The sequence below is a fragment of the Triturus cristatus genome, chromosome 4_2 (genome assembly GCF_964204655.1).
Source record: "Triturus cristatus chromosome 4_2, aTriCri1.1, whole genome shotgun sequence".
NCBI classification, from domain to species: domain Eukaryota; kingdom Metazoa; phylum Chordata; class Amphibia; order Caudata; family Salamandridae; genus Triturus; species Triturus cristatus.
In genome coordinates this window covers 499,953,693-499,969,638 of record NC_140586.1, presented here as the reverse complement: position 1 = coordinate 499,969,638, position 15,946 = coordinate 499,953,693, and the positions used below count along the sequence as shown (strand labels likewise).

At 46.0% G+C, this 15,946-nt stretch overlaps 1 protein-coding gene across 3 annotated transcripts in view; it reads left to right on the top strand.

Moving 5' to 3' along the window:
• Positions 1 to 15,946, top strand: part of DNAI3 (dynein axonemal intermediate chain 3) — a 958,656-nt gene that overhangs the window by 885,939 nt on the left and 56,771 nt on the right. For all 3 annotated transcript variants that reach the window (XR_014960642.1, XM_085602077.1, XM_085602078.1), the window contains one exon: positions 4,110 to 4,201. Coding sequence is in view for 2 of the 3 variants with exons in the window: in XM_085602077.1 (XP_085458203.1) it covers positions 4,110 to 4,201 (92 nt within the window). In the remaining variant the exon portion in view is untranslated. The remainder of the gene's footprint in view (positions 1 to 4,109; positions 4,202 to 15,946) is intronic.

Genomic DNA, 15,946 nt, shown 5'->3' with positions numbered 1-15,946 from the left:
AGACGGGGTGCCACAACAGAAACAATTTATATGGTCAAGACGCTCCTGTGAGGTCCAGAAACTTCTAGATCCTTTTTCATTATAGTCTGAAAAGTTTTCAATCCCATGCAGGCGGGGGCCATGGATTTTTCACATGTTGCATACCGTCACACGAAGCCGGGTCAAAAAAACATACGGTACGATGGCATTCAACGTATGAGCGACCTTACTTACTAGACCATCCATGGTTCCCACCTACATGGTATTGAAAACTCTTCAGACTATAATGAAAAAGGATATAGACATTTCTGGACCTCACAGGAGCAACCTGACCATATACATCCTTCACATTGTGACACCCCAACTACAGTGTACATACCACAACCTTGAGAGGAAGAACTAATAGTAATCTGAATTCTGAAGCATTTTCTTTCTTTCATGATTGGAAAGGATTCACTTGCACCACAACATCCCATACAGGACACACAACTATAGCCCTGAAGAAGTTCGTTTGGGCGAAACGCATTGGCTATGGCAAAATGAGATACTTTTTACAATTAAATAATTTTTTATAAAGATATTTATTTTTTAAGGAAACGGTTCTGGAAGTCTGTGCATTATGTGATTCAATTTCAAATCTGTCATTGGCCTGGACATGAAATGTTGATATTGAGAGGGTGCTGAGTCATATTCTTTTTAAAAAGAAGTGTACTTCAATGCCAGGGCTGGTAGACCAAAAGTGGGCTAATGTTTTTCATTCAGTTCTTAATCGTTGTTTTAAGCTTTAATTATCCTTTTGTGTTTAAACCATTGTCTTCAGACCACAGTAACTTAAAGCCAATATTGTATTTTCTTTGAACAAGAAGAATCACATTTTCCTGTCATGCACTGAAAAATAGTAAAAGACTTTCTTTAGCTGTTCGAGAACACTTGCATGGCTTACTAGGAAGCACCCTTTTTCTATTTACTGATTTCTTTATTTTATCTTTAAAAAATAGTGGCAGATGCTTACAGTAACAAATGCACCTGTCATACCAGCTTGCTAAGGCTGGACCTATTGATTTTGCCAATTGTCTTTTTCTTGTTTCTTTGTGATGTGTATGAGACTGTAGTGAGTTTTTCACCCACACCCCGACGGAATTACTCTGTGTAATTATTTGCGTAATTCATATTTTACACCTGACCTCATATAGTGTATGACATGGTGCCTTACCATTATCCATACTTAGTACCTCCTAGGAATAGGCCTATGCAGTCTCACATTATTTGTTTTAAAGTGGATTGAGTGCGTTCTTCTGTTAAAGTACGGATCTTATATTTGAAATTTCAACCCGTGGATATAGTGTGTAAAGAAACATGTTGAGTCCTGTTTCATTGATAGTTAATTCTTTTTAATTCTCAAATTCATTTTTCATTTGTGACAGCCAATACGTGTTTAGCCCTCTAATGCAACAAGTGGACGAAACACGTGTTGTCTATCACAAATCATCAAATATTTGATGTATCACTTGGAGCACAATGAAAAATTGGATTTGAGAATTAAAAATAATTAACTACCAATGAAACAGGACTCAAAGTGTTTCTTTACATACTATATCTATGGGTTGAAATTTCAAATATAAGCTCGGTACTTTAACAGTAGAACGCACTGAAAGCACTTAAAACTATCTATAACAGATGCAATTAAGGTTCAAATCTTGAGTAAGCGTTCTACCACCAGAAATAAAAGCGGCATTACCCTCCAGGGAGAGTGTACTTGAACCTTCGACCTGTAACTCACATTATTTGTTGTCTGCATATTTTCAAATTGCCGTGAGATGGCTAGTACAATGGTTTCTCCGCCCAGAAGTGTCTACGCAGATAGTGGACAGCATAACAATAGCAACTATACTAAAATGAGAAGCACTAACAGTTTATACGCTGAATTCTTGTGAGAGCTGCCTCTGCTTAGTGGTTGCTATGCCACTTCAGCAACAAGTGACCAAACGACTGAGCCCAGTAATGAGTTAACAAGAGTGTGTTCTCAGCCAGCAGCGTTACTAAACACTTGCACCCAGCAACTGGTTCCCATGCCAAGCTTAGAAGGCAGCCCCAGGCATACATCTGTTTAACGCCGCCTCCTCTAGGCGAGGAAGTAGGATCTTATATACACCTGAGAGCAGTGCTTTTCACAGTATATTTGTTACTGATAATCAGCAGCTCAGTCACCTGGCCTGTATGTAACCGCAGGGGCGGCTCCTCCATGTAGCTGCATGCAGCCTACATGGAGAAAATGGCCTCCCCATAGACACCTGTGTGGTCGGCATCCCAACCAATCACAACGCTGCCATTGCAGCATTGTGATTGGCTTAGGGGAGCGGTGGGAGACTGCCTGCTTCCTGTTCCTGCGGAGGCAGGAAAGCAGGAGCCGACCAAGCAGCGAAGACGCGGGACCGGGGAAAGTAAGTTTTTTTGTTTTTTTTAAATTTAAACACCCCTGTCCCCCCACGACTCCCTCTTATCTCGCAACCACTCGCCTGTCCACCCACCCCGCAAGACCCACGCCCGCCCCCCACCTGTGAGCCATGCCAGCCGCAACTGTGTAGCCAGATATGTATGGATTAGTTTACGTAGCTCTTCATATCCGAGAACAAATAGCGACTGTGAATCTTACTAACGAAAAATAATGTATTTTATTCTTTTTTCGCAAATTTTGTTTGCTAGTGTTTTTATTCCAATCCATCTTTTCTGCAGCAGGTTAGCTTACTATGAACCCCCACAAATATATTTGCCTGGTGTGTGGTTTTTTTTTTGGGGAAGTCCGAAATGAAGTTGCCACTCTTATTCCTGTCATGCATGTTGTCCTCTCTTTCAAACAGGCAGGGTGTGAGCTACCTGTCCTTTTATCCTTTCTCTGAACAGACCTCTTCATACTCACTGCTCTGGGGTGAGGGGACTTTTAGCCGGTGTGGCCTCGAGAAGAGGTGACCATATTCCCCTTTTATTCCGTTCTTTATTGTAGCATCTTTCACTTTTTGTATCAGGCTGAGTGACAGTCTAGAACCGGCAGAAAAGCTCTTGGAGCACAGGATGCAGAGACAAAATAGAACACTGACCTTGGCAAAGCTAGCAAGCCTCCCTGGATTTTGTGAGGGGAGCTCCTCATTTTTGATGACTCTATTTTAAATGAGTAGTTGCCTCTCACAATCCTGTGGAAGTTCACTGGCCGATATCTTGCTCAGAGGCACTTCACCGCAGCATCTTCATTCATACCCAATGGGGAAATGAGGGGTCTCTAAGTACCCGTGTTCAGTTATGGGATTTGGTGACCGCACCAATGCACAGTCCAAGCAACTCCATCGGTCAGTTTGGTAAGACTTTTGGAATAATACTCCGAATATCTGGATTTTCAAGGTATGCTTTAGGCAAAGCGCTATTTTTGATTGACTCTTTTTTAGAAAAAGAACTCAAGTAAATCCTAATCTTTAGAATAATCTCTTGGCATCAGGTTGGACCCAGAGGCTTTTCACAGCAGTGCTCCTGCATGCCTTTTTGCCTTTTAAAGAATGTGATTTTTATTTTACAATTTTATTCTGTGGGGTTTTATTTTACAACATATCCCCATTGTTTTCTTTGGGAGGGTGTTGCACTATCAGTGGTTGGCCATGTGTGGGGCGAGACTTACTACTGTTTCCTTTTGGCAGCGCAGTAACTCATACTCCGAAACTTTACACTTAGAACACCTTTGTGAGTGTCGCCTCCTCCCCCATTGTTAGTCAAGAGACAAGAAGACTGATGGCCCATATATCACCCGTTCTCCATTTGGTCTATTGCCTGAATCCTTGGAAGAAGACTTTAATACTGTGAAGGGATGGGGAATTCACTTTTACGGTCGCTGCACCGGAAAAAACATGCCAATTGGCAGTCATTCCGTGTATCCCAATAACATTTGCATTACAAAGACCAGATAGTTCCGAATGAGTTTTACTTCTTCTGTGGTTGCAGGAGCATCATACAATCTTTAACGTTGCAATAGACGCCTTTGTGAATATTTTAATTATAGATGCCTTTGTCTATGCGTTTCCTGGTAAATATTGTCAACAAAGTTGAAAGCCCATTTCCAATCATTTTTTTCATTAATTATGTCACAGCAAAACAGCACTTTCTGGCTTTATCAGATGACAACGGAACATTGCATGTTTTGGAGCTTCCATGGACTTTGCGCAATCCTTCCCACAATGAGGTTCGTAAAACTATACAAAATAATAGATTTATTTGAAGGATATTTTTATAACTCTTTGCACAATTTTCAAATGTTCTTTTTGGGTTGCCTTTGTTGTCAATGATTGATTAAGCAATTATGATTGCAGATTGTAGGAAGAGAACTTTGGTTTTATTAGATGAATGCGTGGAGTGATCCAAATGTTGGGATTTCTCCCCTTCACGATGTTCGTGCTCAGTAATTTTTTCCTTTAAGATCCAGGTGCGTCCTCCTTCTCTTTGGTAGACTCTGTGCATCATAAGAACATGTGTGATGACTGATCAATGCATCATTAAAAAAAAATCATGTACAGAGGATCTCTTTTCACCGGCTTGTGTGGAAGAAGTGTCTTACTAAATTGAAAATACACCAAACTGTTTGAGGATGCGTGGCTTAGTTTCATATAGTTGTTTGGTAATTCCTGATGTAAGATTCTGATTGGGTGTAATGCCTATCCCACTGCATATGCCATCTCCTTTTATTCGTTTCACCGTACACCTTTCAATGTTTTCCTATGTAATTCTATCCTAAAATAATGATTTACAAAGAATGAATAACATGACTGGAAAAATTGTCAAAGTAGTTGTTATAACCTATTTCAGTAAAGTCTAACTGAGACCTCGGAGGGTGGGCTCTATGACAGCGTTTCAGGGTAGGAACTTAAGCTACATTTACATACAATGAATCTAAATGTAGCTCATTTACGTTGTCAGTTTATATCTGGCTTCTCCAACGAGTGGCTGGTGAGCTACTGGTAGCTCTCCAGCTGCCAAGAGGGAGCTCTCCTGTGTCCAGTCCAACCTACGTAATAAGAAGCTTTTGCCTGACTGAATCATTTCATTATAAAAACATTGACAAGTGTATATTCTAATCTAAAATGTGAGTATACTCAGAACTGATAAGCTGATGTTTGAATTTCCAAAATATATTTAAAGCTGATATTTGTGTGTTAAATGATGTCGCTTTGGCAAGATTTATTACTAAAAGTATTACCTTGGTGCCGTGGGCATTTAAGCTATGGCTGTTATGCATTAACCACATGAAGGCTTACTAATGATATTAGTAGCTCAGAATGCTTTTTATAGTTCATAAGTAGCTCTCCAAACAGAGAAGGAACATTTTGCATGGATCTATCCCTAGTCGATCTATGTTGGACACCCCAATCTATACGATGACAAAACTGTGGCAACATTCAACTACAAAGATTTTAGGCTTTTTTATTGTTAATACTTACTAAAAGTAACTCAAATCATTTTCAGTAAACTGGAAAAACAATCTGGGACTCCACAAGTCACTGATACAATAAAGAGAATTGCTTCGACGGGTGATACAAAGGTTCACTAAAGAACTGATGAACAAAGCGACCTGTTTCAAAAAAGCAGTGCTTAATTTGAGCCGGTGATTGTCGGTGGGACCTACCGCCAATCCTTTTTGGAGACCTGCACTTATTTTTCCTCTTCCTCATCACATATTCACGGAGAACACAGAGTGACAAACACAAACGGGAAAGAGAGATAAGGAGAACAGCGTTAAAAACTCCACAAAGGGAGAAAGCAGGGACGACAAAAGTGAGGTAAAGTGGCAGGCAGAGTCTGTTAATGGATTAAAGAGTCCTAAGTTGAATTCAAGACCACACAGCCTTGGTATTCGGCACCCAGGCATTTAATAGCACCGGCTGCGGACTTCTGAGCAATGGGCAGCTGCATTTATTCTTTTACAAATGAAACACTAAAAAATCAATGAATGGGCTACACACAGCCTCAAACAGCTGCCAGAGAAGAGCCATACGAAACCAGCACTGTACAGTCTCCGGTAAGCTAAGATTTAGAATTCGCACTAATTCTGTTCAATATAGTGTCTGAATAGGAGTCCGACAGAGTTGGAATTTCGTGTGTAATTCCACTACTGAGCAAAAATGACTCAGTGTCAGTGGCGGCCGACATGGTTCACGGTTGGTGAGGCGGGCGTGCAAGGGGGGGGTTGTGAGGGAGTGGGGGGCATGTGGAGGAGGGGGGGCATGGTTTACAATGTAAAAAACTAAAGTCAACTTACCTTGCCGCCGGGTCCCACGTCTCTGCTCCTGCTCTCCTGCCTCCGACTCCAGGAACAGGAAGCAGGCAGCCAGGCTCCCTCCCCTAAGCCAATCACAATTCTGCAATGCAGCGTTGTTATTGGTCTGAGCACCATGACATGGCGCTCAGCCAGGGGCTGGAGGGGTGGGCATGTTCTCCACGCTTGCTGTACTGCAGCCTGTATCCAGAATAGGGAACAGGGAAGTGTGCATGACTGTTTTGGGCAGCCCAAGAGGGCAAAAAAACAGTCATTGCGCACCTAGGAATGGGCAAACCTCTCCTCCCCTGCTCTGCAGCCCCGCCCACCCTCACCCAAAGCTGCCACAGGAGGAGGACAATATAAAATTATAATAACTTTACGTTATTATCATTTTATTTTTTCCTTTCTTTTACTGCTGCAGAGCAGGGGAGGAGTCGCCACTTCTCAGGGTTTTGCAACTGGTTTTAAAGTTCAGCAACTTCGGACCTGATTTTACTGGATGCAAAAAACAGGTAAAATCACTTCAGAGTCTAGGGCTGCTGCAACGACCAACAGTCGTCCTCCAGTCCCCGCCAACCTGTTTCTCTAGCAATAGGAAGCACACTACTCCCTCCTGCCATGATTTTACTTCTCTTTCCAGTGGCATAACAAAATTTGAGGGGGTCCCCTTGCAAAGTACATGAAAGGGACGCCCATGCTCAGGACCCAGTCATTAGCTCTCAGACCATCCACAGGACTGGAGTGGGCCCCTGGAGCTCATGCCCCCTGCACCCTGGGGAGTGTGGACGCTATTGTTACGCCAATCTCTTTCCGTCCTGTATCCGCGCAACTCTGCTCCCTCCACCTCCCTCAAATCAGGCCCCCTCACACACATGTACCATTTGCCGGAGCAGGTGGAAAATGCGTGTGTGAACCCCATTTCAGAATAGGAAATGCCATGTGGAAATCCTCGTGGTAATTCCATGCCTGCACAGTTATTCCTCATACCGACGGGTCTATCTCATAATAGGTAGATTCCATGTGCAATTCCTGGCTGGTAACAGTATTTCCGTTTTCCAGGACACTCCGCATCGAATTCCGACCTACTTGTAATCAGGTCGACAGTGGTTTAAACTTTATCTTTAGAGGATCAAGGATCTCTTTAGTGTGAAGCAACTATTACCATTGACTGATGATTACTGATTCTAATATTTTAGATAAAAAGAGAAAATCTGTTACTAGACAAGAGTTAACCGAAACAATATATTCCAAAGTTGACACCTAATGGATAGTATTCCCTCTGTAGATTCTTTCTTTGGAAATATTCTGTCCACCATATGGAACACTCCAACCCTTTGATCACAATCACAGTGCCAGGAGTCGCATGCTAAGTCCCTACAACCCTACATGCCCAAAACAATGGCTAGGATGGCATTCTAAAAACAAGCATTGGCACAACCAGCATGTCAGGGCTCTAATTGACAGTGTGAAAACTATTGACTTAACTAATGCTTTTTTTCTTAGATGGGGTGTTACAAATGTGTGGGTGTATCTGCAGAAGCACCCACACATTTGAATGAATTATCTTAAAGTCTAAGAAATATGGCTATCTTTTTTATTCAAATTCAAAGAAGGCTTCTGATATTTTAAATCAGAAGTACAAGATTATTCACTTTTGCAAAACCTAAATCCACCAAAACAGTGCTACAATTTCTCAACGAAAATTGGCATTTTCAGTTTCTGGAATTTCTATTGTGCCATTGCTTACTATACATGTATGACAAGCAGTGCTGAAGGGCAGCGTAATGTTTTTAAATGCTTAGACACAATGTGCAAAAAAAAACCCATCAAGGATTTCACGAGGTGAAAAGGAACTCTAGCACGCAGTATTGCTGACACTGCGCGTTCTCTTCGGTAGTTCACTGATCTAACCAGGGATTTCCCCAGTGCTGAAAGAGACCTCGCACCACCTCCGACTGGAGACACCATTTGTGATCCGCTAAATTACATCTGTCACAACTGTAAGATCTGGTTGGGGAAGGAAGAGGGGTCCGCCGTTGACCCAGTCGCTGTTCACCAACCACTACTGCAGATCTCTCACAATTCTTTCTGAGATCTAGACCTAGTCGGTGAGATTTCCCTGATGCTGCACCCACTGGAACTTCAGGTCCCACTGCAGAGCCCCACATATACCACCTTGCATTCTTTACCAACAGGATGCAGGAGGCCACGAGGACCAACAGCCTCAGAGTCAGTCTCACCGAAATCCAGGATAGAGGCTGAAACAACAGAATCATGACCTGAATATGCTGGTGTGAAAGGCTGTCTTAAAATATGGTAGCACCCTGCACTAATCCAGGCAACCCTTATGGTGATTTAAGTGGTCTTAGACATCCTTAGAAAGCTCTCTAAGTGGTAGCAGTGGGGAGCAAAAGGAGTGTAAAGCAGCTTGTTTTACCAGTACTGAATCTTATGTATAGGTTAAGTGAAAAAGAATCTCACAGTGTAGTTATACAAATAGGTATTTTATTGCAAACATTCACTAACACAATGTATTACCTCCTAACTGTAGATATAAACACAATACACACAATGCTTAGGAAATAGAGCACGTAAGTAGCACAAATCCAGGGGGAGACCAAACCATACACTAAAATAGTGGAATGCGAACCACGACTCAAGACAAAAGTGGACCCAGAAGACGTAGAAGAGTTGGAGACCCAAGGAACCACCCAAGGTAAGCATCTAGGAACCCCACGGAGGTCGTGTGCAGAATGGGAACACGACCATGTGCTCAATGATAGTTGCAGTTGCACAGCAAGAGGATGGTAACAAGGACGGTCTTCTCTGCTGCTCAGCACGGCACAGGAGCCGCTTAATTTCGAACTGTCCCTGGATCCAGGAGGGAACAGTTGCAACTCAGGACTAATGCAGTTCCTAACTTTCTTCGATCTTTCTATAAAGATCTACTACCTTCGAAGTCTATACTCACTCATTGAGCCCTGATGAAGTCCACACCAGTTGAACGAAACGCGTCTGCTGTTTGGCTGTTTTTTGATGAACAAGAAGAATAAAGAAAAACCGTTTGTGATATTAACAGTGGATGAACAAAATTATTTTGGGAATTGGTGGTGCATTCCACATTTGTGTGAAAATTGACATTAGTCTTGGTGACTGCTCCTTGGAAACAGCGGGAGCGGTGGAGATGCACACCGTTTGAGATCTTTGGACTCTTTTGTGGAGACGTGCGTCACAAGTACACTGTGGTGTAAATGTTCGGCTTGCTGTTTCATTTTTGGGAGTGTATAGTCGCAGTTGCAGTTGCAGTTTAAGGAAAAAGGACCGTTCCCAGTGAACCCTGTAGACACCCCGTGGAAGGTTGAATATTGGAGAGTCACCCCACCATGGATACCCCAGGAACCAAGATACCTACACCAGGGAAGCCGGGTGCATAGGTGTCAAGTGACATCGGAAACCACCTTAGACCACAATGGAGGACTTCAGACAAGGTGCTGCTGGAGAAGAAGATGGAGTCTGGTGGAACCCAAAGGTGCATTACAGGTGAGAAGAACCTGCAAGCAGAGGGGACAGAGTATATGCCACTCAGGAGTGACCAGGAGGCACCGAAGATGAATGTCCACTGATGTCGGGGAAGCAGGAGAGTTTGACCGTGCCAATGAAGTTGCAGCTGTGCGGACCAGGCAACGCTGTGGAAGACCAGGAGTCATTTACGAGCTTTCCCACGTCGGATGTCTAGAGCCAGGGAATCGTGTCCAGCAGGGGCACCAACAAGCCTTGGCAGCGGCAAACAACATAGTTGACGAAAAAGGTGCAGTGTCAAGACCAGCAAGGTCCAAGTGACTCACCACGAGCAGTTAAGTCAGAGCAGGTCTCAAACAAGCAGGGGTGCCCACTGGAGCCGAAGAAGACCCTCGAGAGGACCCACGGGCGGCACAGGAGTCGCAGGAGGACCTAGAACAGCTCACCAAAAGATGAAGGCCCACAATGGAGTGGATGCGATGCAGGCAAAGATCTTGGTTGCAGGAGATACTTGAGGATGGATCTTCTTGGAGCCCGTAGATCTCTGGTGGAAAGTCAATAAGCCTTGGCAACAGCAAGTCAACGCGGTGCACAGCAATTCTGTTCCAGCTGTTCTGACAAGGGATACTGGCCAGTGAGAAGACTGTGCAGGCCTCGAGGGAGTTGCTGAACCACCACCTGTGTTGCTGAGCTTTTCAAGGGCCATGGGAGCCCAGGATAAGCAGACCGGTCAGCTGTGTTGCGGTGCCTGCAGATGCAGGGGAGGGACTCCTTCACTCCAAGGGAGATTCCTTCTGGTGTCTTGGATGTCAACAGGCCCTTTAAAGAACCTGTATGGCGCACAGGCACAGACATTGCAGCAGACTTGCAGGACGAAGAGACCAGGAGCAGCAGGAGTCTTCCCAGTTGCAGTCTTGTTTCCCAGCGCAAAATCTAGCGATGTCCAGAGTGCCTAGACGGTCGAAGTTGAAGTGATATGTGATCAGAATCTTGTCACACGGCTAAGCGTGGGTAGAGTTCGCAGAGTTCCACTACGCGTAACTTTGCAAAGTGAAAAAAGAAAACTGCTGCGCTACGCGGAGTTCTGCAAGCTCCAGAGGGCGTTAGGGTCATGCTATTCGCGGTTGGAAAATCAGCACGAATGGCACCAGGGGCAGCACAAGAGGGCGTGCTCTCTTTCTGATGCATGGGTAGATTTTGTACCAGCTTTCTCAACGTGAATGGAAGGTTTCTGAATGCAAGCGGAGAACAGCATACGCGACCACTCGCATTCAGAAATCCGACTGCCTGCGTTGAGAAATCTCACTGGGAGGTTGATTTTCCTCGCTTGCGCTCGACAACTAGACAATGACGAGCGTGAGCGAGTAAAAATCTCACTGGGAGGTGTATTTTCCTCACTTGCACTTGACAACTTGCTGTTGAGGAGCGCAAGCAAGAAAAAATAATTTGCTCCGCTGCGTGGAGCTGAGTTTTTAGGAACTCCGCGGAATGCGGAAAACTCTGCAATCTCTGCAATTAGAGTGGAGTTCACCACCCAGGCTTACTCATGATGAATCTAGGGACTCACCCACAGGTAGTCCCTTAAGTACCCTTAGGAAAGGGTTGGGACGATTCAGGGGTCCCTCCCAGAGGAGACGCCGGACGGTGGGGATGATACTCGCATGTCCTTTGTCCAGTTTCACACCCTAGCGAGAGCCACTGGCTCCCTGAACTGGTTTGAACTGGAGTATGCAAGGAGGGCACCAAGTGTGCCCTTCAACCAGTCTCAGTGGCTCTGGCAAGCTCCCCCACTCTGCACCAATAAGCTAAACCCTGTCTAGGAGGTGGTCACACCTCATTGTGACAGGATATCTATTGTTCTGCCTTCTCCTGCTCGAGCTTGGCTCAGCAGCAGGAGGGAAGAAACATGTCTCTGTTCGGCCGCAGTCCCAGCTTGCTGTCCAGTTCTGGAAGACTGATACCCGGAACCCTGAGGGCATCCCGGAGGAGCTTTACAGTGCATGGAATCATACCTCCCCTTTATGATGTGGGTATATGATTCCAACATGTTTGCTAGCAAGCATGACAGGGTTCGTTACAGCCAGTTTAGAGATGGTTATCTCGTAATGACACATGACCACTCGATATATCGTAATGGCTGATGCACTTACAACCCGGGAGAATGGACTCCGAAGGTTGTAGGTGTGCCCCGCTCATGCAGCGGCACCCTCATACTTATAACCGAGCACCATGCCTTCAGGAGTGAAAGGCCTGCCTTATGGGTGGCTTATAGGTTTTAAGTATAGTGACCTCAGATATAAGGAAACTTATATCTGTCATAAGTGGTGCTAGCAACAGCTTACACAGGTTGTAATGGCAGGCCTGGAGTCACATGTTGCATGGTCTCTCATGAGTGGCATAATACATGCTTCTGCCCATGGGATACCCCTGGTGTACCTCTGCCCTGGGTACCGTATTACCATATACTAGGGACTTATGAGGGTACACCAGTCAATCAATCAATCAATCAAATAATTTGTAAAGCGCACTACATACCCGCAAGGGTTTCAAGGCGGTGAGAGTGGGGAGAGGGGGGGTGCTGTTGCTACTGGTCAAACAGCCAGGTCTTGAGTTGTCTCCTGAAGGTTAGAAGGTCTTCGGTTTGTCGTAGGATGAGGGGGAGGGTGTTCCATGTCTTGGCGGCGCAGTGGGAGAAGGATCTGCCTCCGGCTGTGGTTCTACGGATGCGTGGGACAGTAGCCAGGGAGAGGTCTGCGGAGCGGAGTTTCCTGTTGGGTACGTAGAAGGAGAGTCGACTGATGAGATAGGCTGGGCCAGTCTTGTGGAGTGCCTTGTGTGCGTGGATCAGGAGCTTGAAGGAGATTCTTTTGTCGACAGGGAGCCAGTGCAGGTTCCTCAGGTGGGGGGTGTTGTGGTCGCGGCGCGGGACGTCGAGCATCAGGCGTGCAGAGGCATTCTGGATTCTTTGCAGTCTGTTGATGAGCTTGGTCGGGGCTCCAGCATAGAGGGTGTTTCCGTAGTCGAGTCTGCTGCTGACTAGGGCCTGGGTGACTGTTTTCCTTGTGTCTGTTGGGATCCATCTGTAGATCTTGCGGAGCACACGGAGGGTGTTGAAGCAGGTGAAGGAGACAGCGTTGACTTGTTTGGTCATGGTGAGTTTTGAGTCGAGGATGACTCCCAGGTTGCGTGCGTGGTTGGTGGGTGCGGGGGGTGTCCCCAGCGACGTGGGCCACCAGGAGTCATCCCATGCTGAGGGGTTGGGCCCGAGGATGAGGATCTCCATCTTGTCTGTGTTCAGCTTAAGGCTGCTATTCTCCATCCAGTCGGCGACGGGCTTCATTCCCTGGTGGAGGTTGGATTTGGCGGTGAGGGGGTCTTTGGTGAGGGAGAGGATCAGTTGCATGTCGTCGGCGTAGGAGATTATGTTGAGGTCATGATGTCGGGCGATGCATGCGAGAGGCGCCATGTAGACGTTGAACAGCGTCGGGCTGAGGGAGGATCCCTGCAGAACGCCGCAGATGATCTCAGAGGCTTCAGATCAGAACGGGGGGAGGCGGACTCTCTGAGTTCTGCCGGAGAGGAAAGTGGATGTCCAGTCCAGGGCCTTGTCTCTGATCTCTGGGTCATGGAGTCGTGTGCGTAGTGTGCGGTGGCAGACGGTGTCGAAGGCGGCGGAGAGGTCCAGAAGGATGAGGGCCGCCGTCTCGCCGTTGTCCAGTAGCATCCTGATGTCGTCTGTGGCGGCGATGAGGGCAGTCTCGGTGCTGTGGTTGCTGCGGAATCCTGACTGGGAGGGGTTCAGGATGCTGTTGTCTTCGAGGTAGCGGGTGAGCTGGATGTTGACTATCTTCTTGATGACCTTAGCTGGGAACGGAAGCAGGGAGATGGGCCGGAAGATTTTGAGTTCGCTCGGGTCCGCCTTGGGTTTCTTCAGTAGGGGGTTGATCTCGGCGTGTTTCCAGCTCTCAGGGAAGGTTGCGGTCTCGAAGGAGAGGTTGATGATGTTGCGCAGGTGGGGTGCGATGGAGCTGCCGGCTTTGTTGAAGATATGGTGTGGAAAAGGGTCAGACGGCGAGCCGGAGTGGATTGTGCCCATGGTCTTGATTGTGTCTTCGATGCTCATGTTGGCCCAGGTTGTCAGGGGGTCGTGGTTGGTGGGGTGTGGTGGGTCCAGCGTGTTGGGGCCTGTTAGGGTCGTCCGGGGGTTGAAGCTGTCGTGGACGTCGGCGATCTTGCGGTGGAAGAAGGTGGCGAGGGAGTCGCACAGGGCTTGCGATGGCGGGATGTCGTTGGCGTTGGAGCTGGACCAGTAGTCAATCTGGAGTGTACCTAAGCACTCACCATGTCCAACTTAGGGGAAAAGCACAGAGTTTGGGATCCTGGTTAGCAGTATCCCAGTCAGACTAGTCAGAAAAACATTATGACACCAGCAAAAGTGTGTCGCTGACCATGAAAGCAGATCCTACTTCGCTACATAGTCGAAATGAGCCTGGGATAGTATAGCTCCGGATCCTGAGATTCCAATACTCCCATATGAATGGGGAGCGTAAGGGTCTTCAATCTGATACAGGGTTGCTTTTTAGCCCACAGTAACTTTATGAATTGAGTACGAATTAAGTTATCACTTCACGAGGGGAAGCTGAATGGTGCCAAACAACAATTGGAGCTTGGGGAGAAGCACCATTTTATTACGACTGATCCTGCTCACCAGTAATAGAGGAAGTGATATCCAGTGGGATATTTGATTTGGCATTTTCCAAATTGTGTTACCATAATTCTCCCCTATCCCCAGGTACTTCACAGAGTCTTCACACCATTGAAGGGGAAAGACATGGGTGAAGAGGGGTGTACCCAGCCTCAGGGGAATGTTTTGGAACTTACTCCAGTTGATGGTAACTTATAACAGCGACCCAAAGCACAAATACTCGCAAAGTATTTATTTCAGACTAACATTAGTATTCATCAAATACAAAGTCATGTCATCCACGTAAAGCAAGGTGAGAATATGACTTGACGTATATTGAATGGTACATTGCATGTAGTGTTGATTCAGGATTGCCCATGAGGGGTTTGAGAGCCAGTGCAAATTGGATCTGGTAGAGGGGGGCACTCCTGCCTGGTTTGCAGTTTTTTTTTATTTATTTATGCGTATTTTAGCGGTTGGTGCAAAATATAATAACTTTATCCAACCCAGGAAGACATTCGGGCAAGAATGGTAAAAAGATACTTCCATCCTAAGGAGTCAAATGCCATAGAGGCATCTAGGAATAAAGCTATGGCATCCAAGTCTAGGTCTAGATCTTAGAAATGAGAGAAGAGGGTCCACAGACTGTGAGTAGTTGATCGGCCTTTGACAAACCCAGCCTGATCTAGCCACACCAAAGCTGTGAGTGGTGGATTTAGGTGGTTTGCTATCAATTTGGCTAAGATTTTGTTTCCACAATTCAGCAGTGTCATCAGGCTGTGGGAATCACTGTTTTGAGGCTGTTTCCCTGGCTTGAACAAGTTAACTATGGTTGCCTTGCACAGGGTTGGGGGTAGGTCATGTTTAATCCGTGATTTTGGGTACAGTGCCAATAGATGTGTGGTCAGCAAGTCTTGGTACTGTTTATAAAATTGGTCTGGAAACCCATCTGACCCTGTCGTTTTGTTCGTTGGTAGACCCGAGATCATCTCCCGGAGCTCATTTCAAGTGAAGGGTTGCAATAAAAAGTTTGCTGTGCCAGCATTAACCAGCCCAACGCGGTGTAGTCTAAATATTTGCCCACAGGTTGGTGCTGAGAATATTCCTCGGCTGGTATAGAGGTTGATGTAATGCATATGGAAGGAATGCAGGATATGTAGTGTCTCATAGAGTGTGCAATCCTGCTGAACTATAGTATGTGTAATATAAATCACTTCCCAAGGATGTTTAATCTGTTATGCCAGTGATTGACCTAGTCTTTCTCCCTAACCATATGCTCTGGTCCAAGCATATTTTCTGCAATGCGTGACTTCCCTTTCCACTATTTCTGTGTACTCCCTAAGTTTCTCCCTAAGGGCAGCTTGCAACATGGACAAGTCTGCCGATCTTAGTCTGCCCTCCAGGTCTCCTAATTCAGTCTTCTGATGGCCACCTTGAAACCCTCCCAAAGCATGCCCATACTGTCTACTGAC